Source organism: Sesamum indicum, linkage group LG3, assembly GCF_026168435.1.
Source record: "Sesamum indicum cultivar Baizhima isolate 11 linkage group LG3, ASM2616843v1, whole genome shotgun sequence".
In the NCBI taxonomy this organism is placed as follows: Eukaryota; Viridiplantae; Streptophyta; class Magnoliopsida; order Lamiales; family Pedaliaceae; genus Sesamum; species Sesamum indicum.
Window position 1 is genome coordinate 3981549 of NC_142659.1, and position 11040 is coordinate 3992588.

The 11040-nt window shown below is 35.7% G+C and overlaps 2 protein-coding genes across 2 annotated transcripts; one reads left to right on the forward strand and one right to left on the reverse strand.

The window, feature by feature from the left end:
* Window positions 1-481: 481 nt before the first annotated feature.
* Window positions 482-3315, forward strand: ATVEX1 (Nodulin MtN3 family protein). Its single transcript, XM_011073531.3, has 6 exons — window positions 482-916; window positions 1313-1349; window positions 1438-1654; window positions 1768-1929; window positions 2047-2166; window positions 3160-3315. Exons 1-6 carry the CDS (start codon window positions 874-876, stop codon window positions 3313-3315), a joined length of 735 nt encoding a protein of 244 aa, XP_011071833.1. The 5' UTR covers window positions 482-873.
* A 2481-nt stretch (window positions 3316-5796) lies between these two features.
* LOC105157197 (serine/threonine-protein kinase 52) lies at window positions 5797-9817 on the reverse strand. Its single transcript, XM_011073532.3, has 6 exons — window positions 9246-9817; window positions 7346-7467; window positions 6994-7190; window positions 6715-6889; window positions 6301-6435; window positions 5797-6222 (listed from the first exon to the last, which is right to left on the reverse strand). The coding sequence occupies exons 1-6, from the start codon at window positions 9571-9573 to the stop codon at window positions 6016-6018; spliced, it is 1164 nt and encodes a 387-aa protein (XP_011071834.1). The 5' UTR covers window positions 9574-9817; the 3' UTR covers window positions 5797-6015.
* Window positions 9818-11040: the final 1223 nt, after the last annotated feature.

An 11040-nucleotide genomic window follows, 5' to 3' on the forward strand; every position in this document is an offset into this window, starting at 1 on the left:
GTTTAACTAGCAGTCAGTAATATTTTCAAATATATGGAGGGGCATTTTCAATAACACATGGAGTATTTTGCTTTTAACCTGTATTTAATCCTATCATGTGTTCCATTTATTTCACATATATTTACACATTATGTGTATACTTTTTTTTAAATAAAATTAATAATGTAATTTTTATACACAAATTGTGTATATGTCATGAAATGTAATAAAAATTTTACAACATGAATTGTAACACGGAATCAAATCCGGAAGTGAGTGGGTCTTTTCTATTTCCTATCCTTTCCTGAAAATTGTAATTCTGTTTCATCTCCTAGTCAATATAAATATATATCCCACGCGTGCCACAATTTCTAAGAGAAATTCAAGAAAATAATTGAAATAAGAGACGGACACTACTTATTTGGATGAGGGAGGGTGGTAAATCGACAACCATAAATTCCCCGAAAATTTTCATGGTACGTACACATCCTTGTACTTTTCTAACTAAATTTGTGAACCGTTGATTATAATAACACAAAATAAAAAATACAGGTATTTATACTCATATTATACACTTCATAATCATTTCCCATCCGTATCCTATACATTTATACCTACATCTCTCTTTCTTAATTTCTTCCAAATTACCACAAAAAAAGCACACGCACACATACAAACACATTGTTCTTGGCAATACGAAGTGCTTTTGTTTCTTTTCTTTTTATAGCATCCCATTTTCATTGATGTGGTTCACGCACACATACACACAAAAAATCGTCGTTTTCTTGTCGGTTCGATTGCCGTCATCGTATCCGTCCCGTCCCCCTTCGTTTAATCTGTCGCTATTGTCTACGATTTTGCTTTAATTTTAATACCTTCTTGTAAGATTTAAAGATGGCGGACCCTGATACAGTGAGGACCATTATTGGAATCATAGGTTCGTATTTTCTGACATAACTCTCTCTCTCTCTTTCTCTTTCTCTCCCCTTTTTTTGATTTTCAAGAATCATTAGGGCATTTGATTATCACATACACGTACCATATATATATGTTCATGTATATAGATACATTATCCGATTATCAAAAACATACAAGCTACAATTAATGTATAATATACTGAATACAGCATCAAGCATACCCGTACATATGTTTATTAACACACAAGAAAAAAATGCATTTGCATGAATTGTCCCCCTAATTCGTAATATATTAAAATTTAATTAACTATTTCATGGGACGTAATACGAAAATCATCTTACTTAATTTATATTTCTCGATATTATTCAATTGCATGAACATTTAATTTAATTTTGTTATTTTCTTCTATGTGCAGGAAATGTCATCTCTTTCTTCCTTTTCCTTTCTCCTATGTAAAACTCTCTCTCTCTCTCTCTCTCTCTCTCTATATATATATATATATATATATGTATTGATGATGACATACATGCATGAATGCAGGCCTACATTTTACAGAATATGGAAAGAAAAATCAGTACAATCATTCAAACCGGACCCTTACATTGCTACGGTGCTCAACTGTGCAATGTGGGTGTTGTACGGCCTGCCCATCGTCCACCCCGACAGCCTTCTGGTCATCACCATCAACGGCACCGGCTTCTTCATCGAAGTCTTCTATCTCTCCATGTTCATCACCTTCTCTGATTGGGCCAAGCGCGTTAGTACAATAACACACACATAATTAATTATTAATTTCTTCGATCAAACTAACATTTTTTTTTTCAACAAAATAGAATAAAATAATTTTTAATGTATATGAAATTATTCCAGAGAAAAATGTTCATTGCTCTACTACTTGAGGCAATTTTCTTCGCCATCGTGGTTGTGATAACGTTGATTGGTCTGCACGGGACCAAGTCGAGGTCTTTGTTCGTTGGAATACTGTGTGTAATTTTCAATATTATGATGTACGCTTCGCCCCTAACTGTCATGGTACGTACATATTTACCTCTAGTTAATTAAGGGTGATTGATTAATATAATACATTATTGATTTTTTTTTTTTTTTTATTTTTAACGTTAGCTATTTTTTTGGTTGAAAATATCGCAGAAACGAGTTATCAAGACGAAGAGTGTCAAGTACATGCCATTTTCTCTATCACTAGCCAACTTTGCAAACGGCATAGTTTGGTCCATCTATGCGCTCATCAAATTGGATCCCTTCGTCCTGGTAAAACCAAATATGAAATCCTTACATATATATATATATATATATATATATACATTATTGAGAAAATTGTATTTTCATTCGATAAGTTAGTATTTTTATGATTTTGGTTCCATTACTTTTGAATTCATCACATTGCATCCCATAATTTATAAAATGAGATAATATACTTACACTCTTAATTGATGGTGTATTTACACACACGATCCTTATTTTTTGCTTAATTATAGAAACCATCTATGACAGTAAAAAACTAGTGGTAGTTTGTGTAATATCTTTGATGTTTCTTGGGGTTGTATGTATAATTTTTCAAACAATAAGGATGGTTCGTGTAAATGATGTTGACGTTCATTAGAAGAAATTTAACATTTTAACCATGGTTAATGGTAAATTACCATAATAAACAGTCATTGACCACGGCTACGCAATTGTTGTTGTAGTTGTGATTTTTACGAGTATGGTTAAAATATTTCTCACGGCTAAAAGCGATTTGAAAAATATTCGCTATGACTCATGGTCATGACAAACTAGTTTTCATGGTAGATAACTTAAGTTTTGTATCTATTTTATTTAATTATGATTAATAATAATTGTTTATCATGGTTTTGGTCCACAGCCAATCAAATTATAGTCAATATTAAATTTTCTTCTAGTGAATTCTGATTGGTGTATGTATAACTTTTTGTGTAAATAAACTATAAGTTAAGGGTTAAAATGTAATTATCCCTTATAAATTGTGCAATTTCATTCTCAAACATTAATTTCGAAAAATTTCTGGCAGAAACAACCTTAATTCCCTTTAAGACTCAACGGAGCTCATCCATGCATCTATTGTTTTCGTCGGAAAGTTAAAGGGTTAATGCTTGGGACTAAAATTGTAAATTTTAGAGTTATGAGATTAAATATGGTGAATTAAAAATAATGAGCCTAAAATTATAAAATAGCTAAATTGCAGGATGTAAAATGCAATTTTCATTAAATACTTTTTTGGGACAGGTTCCAAATGGTTTGGGGACACTGTCTGGATTAGTGCAACTGGTGCTGTTCGCAACGTACTATAGGACGACGAAATGGGGCGAGGAAGAGGAGACCAACAAACAGGAGATTGAACTCCAGAAATCTGCTGAAACGGGGCAAGACGGGCAGCCCTAGAACTTTTCTAGTACTACTTGTTTCTTGTTCTCCTTCTTTATGATCATATTCTTCTTTCATATATATATATATACGTATATATGTTTGTCAGTGCTAATTGGATAATTTTTTTATTACATATATATGCGATAATTAATTGTAATAATGTATATATATATATATTATAAAGTATTTCAGTTGTTTTAATGTGCAGATATTAATTGATTTTCACGCTCGGTAAGAGGGTGTTTGGCTAAATTTATTAAAATTATTTATAAGATACAGGGTTTTATTTCAAGAATAAATTTTGTTAGTGTTTGGATAAAATTATAAGATAACATAAAAATTGTGAAGAATGATTGTTTTATTAACTAATTATATAGATACGATAAAGTTTTGGCACTGCCCCAAAGAGCTATATGTTTTATTAACTAATTGTTTTATCCATCAAAAGTCTTGTGTCTACACACTCAAATAAAATGAGGTGGTGGAGACGAAATATAAACATTTATTGTAAGCTGCAAGAGCATTGATATGTGATTGACATAATATTTGCACCGTTGATACATCTGAAATGGTTGCAACAGACTGAATCTAGCACAAATACAGAAACAGAAATTCCTACCGACGGTAGCATTGAAGACCTTAGGAGGCCCACAAGGACTGTTACTAAATCAGGTTGGATGCAAGATTTTGTATGTGCATTGGAAAAGAATCACACCTGAGATGTCACACTACTACCTCAAGGGAAAAAGTCAATAGGTTGCATATACGTGTTTAAGTTAAAGTTAAAGGCAAATGGATTTGTTGGAAGGCATGAAACTAGACTGGTGGCAAAGGGCTATAATCAAATAGTTGGAATTGATTAAGTTGATATTTTTTCTCCTGTTGCAAAGGCAGAGACAGTGAGGACCTTTCTAGCTATTGCAGTTTCTTTAGGTTGGCACATATATTAAGATAAATAAAATTTTTCTCCATGGTTATCTGGATGGAGAGATAAATATGAAATCTCCTAAAGGCTACTCAATTCCAGCAGGACATATCTGCAAGTTGAAAAGATTATTATATGGGTTGAAACCGACCGACCTCTAGACAGTGGAATCAAGAGTTTACATACAAGTTGGAATCTTGTGATTTTGCACAATCAAAGTATGACCATTATCTCTTTACAAAATCTACTCCTTCGGGTTTTTTTACTTTACTTGTATATGTAGATAATGTACTTATTGTAGGTCCTTCTGAAGATATGATCGTAGAAAGTAAGCAATATCTACACAGACTCTTTACCATCAAAGATCATGGGCCTGCTAAATATTTCTTGGGGCTGGGAACTTGCAAGATCTTCAACGAGACTGGCCATCATTCAAACAAAATATATTGGAGATATAGTTGCATACACAGGACTTACCAATGCCAAGACTGTTACTACTCCTTTACCTACTGGAATCAGATTCATTTTAGAAGTAGGCAATCCAATGCCCAACCCTAAAGCTTTCAAAAGGCTAGTTGGCAGGTTGTTGTACTTGGGGTTTACTAAGCCAGATAAATCTCATGCATCACAACAACTAAGCCAATTTACTCAACACCATTGCGAGCAACATTGGGATGCAATACCCCCACATAATCAGATGCTTTAAGCGAACTCCCAACAAAGGCCTTTTCTTTCCTGTAAGAGGCATTCTTTCTTTGAATGTCTATTGTGATGTTGATTGGGTTACTTGCGCAGACATTGAGAGGTCTTTTACAGGATACTATATCTTCTTTGGGACAGCCTTAATCTCATGGAAAACAAAGAAGCGAACAACAATCTCTATGTCAACTGCAAATGCAGAATATAGTACAATGCGTGAATTGACTTGAATCTATTATTTGCTACAAGATTTGCATATTCAAATTCCTACACCTATTCTCTTTTATGTGATAACAAAACAACTTTACATATTATAACCAATCTTGACTTTCACAAACGCACAAAACACGTGGAAATTGATTGTCATTAGGTGAGGGATAAATACAAACGTAATTTCGTTTCTCCTTCACATGTTTCTTCCGAGTATCATTGGCGGATATCTTCAATAAGACACTTACAAGACCATTTTTCTTATCTCTACTGTTCAAGTTGCGCTTGACTGATCCATCTCAACTCCAACTTGAGGATGGGGTGAAAGAAGTGAAGATGATCATAACCTATTGCTGCTATTGGGAACTAAGCTCATTTTATTTCCAGTACATGGCCATTTTTGGGCTGTTTGAACTCATCCCTTAATTTACAGATCTAGAGACATCAATTTTTGCAAGCCCCCCCCCCCCCCCCCTCGACTTTATCATATTACTTACAAGTTGTGTATATATATTAAATAAAATAAAAAATACCATAAAATTTAAAAAAACAATAAAATAAAATCCAATCTGATTTGCATCAGATCAATCGAAATCCCTGTATCCGTATCCGTATCCATGCAACATTATTCCATTAAAACTGTTTACGTATACCGAAAAAACTCAAAACAAAAGAGAATAAAATGAATTAATAATGATAGCTTGTCAATGATAAAACACTACGTTTAAACATTTTCAAAGCTTCACACCATGCAGAGATATGCAGCACAGCTTCTCAGCCTATACCCACCACTGTCAAATATATTTCTGGCTTCATTAATTCCGGTTTCCTCTGATATTCGTTCATTACACAAGAAATCTAGTTGTACACAGAAAATTTTTTCACGGGCCACGGTACTTGCGGAAACAGAGACAACCTTGTTGCTGGTCGACGGGGATCATTCCACCACCTTTCGACGTATCGATAGCCTCTAACATGGAAACTACCTCGTCCATTTCAGGCCGCTTGTCTGGGTTCGCATCCCAACATCGCTTCATCACGTTTGCGAGGGAGCTGGGACAACATCTTGGTATTTCGGGCCTCAGGTTCTGCAGACAACGTTTGACGAGAGTAATAAACCAGCTCATGAGCCAATGAATTTTGGGAAGGAGAGAAAGAGACATTACCTGTCGGACGACAGCTGACGTCACTTCGGAAAAACTAAGGTCGGGATATGGCATGTCGCAACAATATATCTCCCACAGACAGATGCCAAAACTGTAGACGTCGCATTTCCTGTTGTATGGATTGCCGTTTAGGACCTGCAGTTCATTGTTCAGACACATGGCTTCATTAATAAGACAGTGTTTTTAATAAGACAGCTCGTGTCACGTTGAGTTACTACAGAAGAGAAAACAGCAGACCTCGATCAAAATGATCGTAACTACCTTAGTTACCATGTTGTAATGTTGTTTGTTTGACTTTGGGTTTTTAGCTATATCATCTTTCTTACCAGAAAATCTATTTGACGAAGACACATAGGAGATGTAAGAAAGTACATGAACTTCTAGAAATCAGTATCCAGCTCCAATGCTACATACCTCCGGAGCCATGTAACCAAGGGTTCCTGTCTCCCCCGTCATGTCATTCGGGTTCGAGGCTTCAACACGAGCAACACCAAAATCAGCTATCTTAACGGTCCGTGTCTTGTCTAACAACATATTCTCCGTCTTAACGTCTCTGTGAACAATCTTCTGAGAATGAAGGTAACTTAACCTATAAAGCAAAACAAATAGCCGTAATTCTAGTGAAAAAGAAAGAAAGAGGTTTGAAGCCACTTGATAATTAGGAAAAACTGCAAAATCCAGAAAGAAAGATACCCTCTAGCAAGATCAAGTGCCATTTGGACAACTACTTTAAACGCTAACTTTTTCCTCCGGTTCTTTATGAGGTAAGATTTCAAGGCACCTCCAGGGAGATATTCCACAACAACACAACATATGTTACTAGGCATGCCAATGTGACCGTTTTCTGTTTGAATGTTAAGGTCCGAAGAGCCCATTGTCGCGCCTATAAACTGCAAATGGATTTCCACAAATATCAGACCATTAATAAGAAGAGTCTACAAAGACAAAGTTCGTTGAAGTTCAAATGATTACAGCAGCTATCACAGATCAACTGAAAGAATCTGATATGAAAATAAACTCAAAGAATCAGAAAAAGATATCTAACCTTAGTTACATTAGGATGGTCGAGTTTATGCCACACTGCAACTTCTTGCGTAAAAGCTGCTCTTAGAGACGCTATTTCAGCTTCTGTCCTATGGCCCTCCTCCCCCCAGTCCAGCAGTTTAACTGAGGATCAGAGGAAGCTACCAACTATTAATGAGGAAACTCTTGACAAAGTAGGCAGAGATATATGAATTGCATTAGGAAATGTCTGAAATTATTGATGAATAAAGATAATCAATCCCGTTTTCCAGAATGACCATTAGCAAATAGGCCGTGTCTAAATGACATATTTACTTATAATAATAAGGAAACTAAACTGACTTCCAAGAATTAGAACAGCACCTCGTACCGAGCTTCAAGCTGCAAAGGTTAAGGTGCCACGAGCTTGTTTTTCAATGTTCTATTAGATCCCATTACTGGTTGATTTTTATTTTAGGATCCTTCCGGAGAGTAAATTTATGTCCTTTAATGATTTCCCCTGTTTATGTCATTGATTACTCGTTTCATTTAACTCAGAGATGGAGTGGAAAGAAGACATTCTTCTCCCTCAAACTGTTTCCAACTCGAATCATTTGTTAGACCTCGATATGGAAAACCATGTGAGCATGGCAATACTTGGAAAAAATGTTTATTATATCTTTGGTTGGTCTTAACCTAGACATTGTAGTATTGTACCTCAACTTCTCCTCTGGCTCCTTGGATCCTTCCGTTCTTTTGTCATTCAAACTCCACTGTCAATACAGTCTATAGTATTAGTACTGGCAACTCTTTATCAGAGATAGATATTTCATCACTGAGTTAAAAGCTTCATCTTGTGAGGCTGAATACTTCATCCTCTTTGAGCAGATCAATGAATATAGAATCAGTTTACTAACACTGTGACGTCGAAAACAAGAAGTTGTGCTACCAAAGATTTAAACTTGGGGCCTCACTGTTACAAGAAAATTTTACCACTTGATCTACGCCTCACAGTAACTTTCATTGAAGTTAACATCACTAAGTCCTATGGAATATAATATTCAGGCAGATAACCAAGATCCTACATTCTAGGCAGTGGTTAACTATTAACTAAAATAACTTCTCTGTACTATTATAGTTAATAATTGTCCACTTTTTGTACACCAATGTTTCTCAGTTATCTTTGTTGAGATACAAAAGTCAAAACTTTGGCAACTGGTTGAATCACATGAAAGTTGAGAAATACCAGTCCAAGTTATTGCAGTCACCTCCAAATCCAACCCGTGCCGTAAGTCACGGATTCCATAAGAATGCATTCATTATGCCAGTCTACACCCTTCCCTCCTACCCCCCACCCCCCAACAATATATATATATATAAATACATATATATATATATGTGTGTGTGTGTGTGTGTGTAGGATAAAATGGAGAAAGAAAGAAAGGGCAATCAAAAGAAACCAAGGGCAGAGATATGTTAGAGTTCTTGCCACTACCCCACAAAGAGCAAGAAACTTTAAAAGCTGACTTATCAAAAAGGCCCACTAAATTAATGTTGAACCGACCATGTTATGATAGCTCCGAACACTAACTTTGCTACTATTTATTTCAGGTTTATATATTAATTCGGACACCAATAAACTAATACATGGAATCTTAGGCACAAACAACACTTTGTCATATGAGTTCAATCAGATTTCAACAGCTACATAATTGTTATTATTATTATTATCATCTAAAGCAACATAAGACAATCAAGAAAGTGGTAAACTTTTCTATTCTACATACAGAGATGTATTAAATTAAACTATAACCATAACTATGAAATTGAAAAGAGCCCAGAAAATGACAAAAAGTGAAAGTCAAAAAAGTTGAGAACTTTACAAAAGTTGTAACTGGAAACTACTGAATTAAAAAGGAAAAGGGGACAAGGCGGTGACTGACCGGCGACGTCCTGGCCGTCGTAAATGCCCCGGTGAACAGTCCCAAAGGTGCCACGCGCAAGCACGCCCTTGATGATCAACTTAGAGGGGTCAATCTCCCACTCTTGCCTCTGCCTCCTGGGGGTGATGGCGGCGGGGACGGGGGCGGGGACGGCGGCGACGGCGACGGCGGCGGTAGATGTGGTGGAGCTGGAGTAGGACTCTTCTTGATTCTTCTTCTTGTTCTTCTCCATAGTCCAAGCCCTGTTTAAGTGCCTCTCCAGCTGCTCATCCAAGCTTTTCAAATCAATCTGATCTGCTCTCACGAACCCATTACTGCTTTTCTCCATCTCTGCCTGTTTCTTTCTTGAACTGATACTTGGAAAAATGGTGTTATCTACTTACATATGTAAATAAATACATACATACGAATCTGCGCTGTATGGCGAAGTAACTTTCTTGATTTTCCTTGGTTTCTTGAGTTTACGTCAGAGGAGAATCGATGGAGGAGGAAAAAATTGATAGTTGAGGGAAGGGGAAGACTGGAGAGAGAGAGAGAGAGGGAGATTGTGTGTGAATATGAATGTATGTAATGTAATGTGATGTGCATTATGAGAAGGCAGCGCCATGTGGGCACATGGAATTGCCTGAAGACAACGTGTGTACGTGACCCACAAGGCCACAACTTCCTTTTCTTTTCTCATTCAAATCCTACTTCCTATTACACCCCCAAATAGTATCCTAAAAAATAATTACTTTTTTTTCTTAATAACTATCCATTGTGATACGTTATCTTTACATACATATAATAAATAATTATTTATATTTTAAAATATATAGATATGAGCAAAAAAATATTCACTAATGAAGTCCTTGAACCTGAAGTTCTTGGGTTGAATTTTTAGTAAACCTAAAAAAGGGACCTACAAAAAAAATATTAGAATAAAGTCCGTAATCGACTATAAAAAGATAAACTCTAAGAATAATAACAATAATTGCTTAAAAGATGAAACAATAGTTTTGCTAATAAGAGTACTCGAATAATGAATCAATATGCTTGCTTGTACTAATAGAACGTTACCCTTAACCGAAAGGGGAAGACCGGCTTTTATAACCTTAGTCAGTGGTAGCTGAAGAGGTCTAATCTCGGGCCAACAGATCCTATGGATAAGCCTCTTTAAAATTTGAAAATCGTTTAACAAAGATTTTCCAAAGAGTTCTGATCGTAGGGGAATCTTTAAGGGAATAAGCTTTCAAAGGGATATACCCCAAATTTTTAGAAGGCAATTGGGGAGGTGAGAGGGGGCATGAACATCCAAAATTATCTTCTTATTCTCGTTACATGGATGTCTGCTCATTCTTGACACGAATGGTCTCTTGCCACCTAGGAGAGTGGCCAATCTAACTGCCAGGTCAGCACCGAGCTCCCTGGGCCGATGGACGTTGATTGTGGCCCATTTTCCCTTGAGTCTAGGTGCAGGTATCCACGTTATGGGGACTACTTTCTCTTGGGCCTTGTTCACTTCAGGGCTCTCTTACGAAGTTTTTATGAATTGGGTTTCAACGTGGATCAGGTCAACATTTGGGCCGAACGCATTTCTTGCATACAATATATTATAAATAAAAATAAAATATATAAATCAATAAATCACATTTTCAAAAAAAAGTAATAATTTAAAGTATTGTCAATACAATAAAAAAATCGATGTATTGGTGTTAAACTGACGTTGATTCACTTTGTAAAAAAAGGTAGTAAAAAATAATAATAATAATTAAAATTAAATTTTAAGTTCATCTAATTAGGGGCATAATTATCG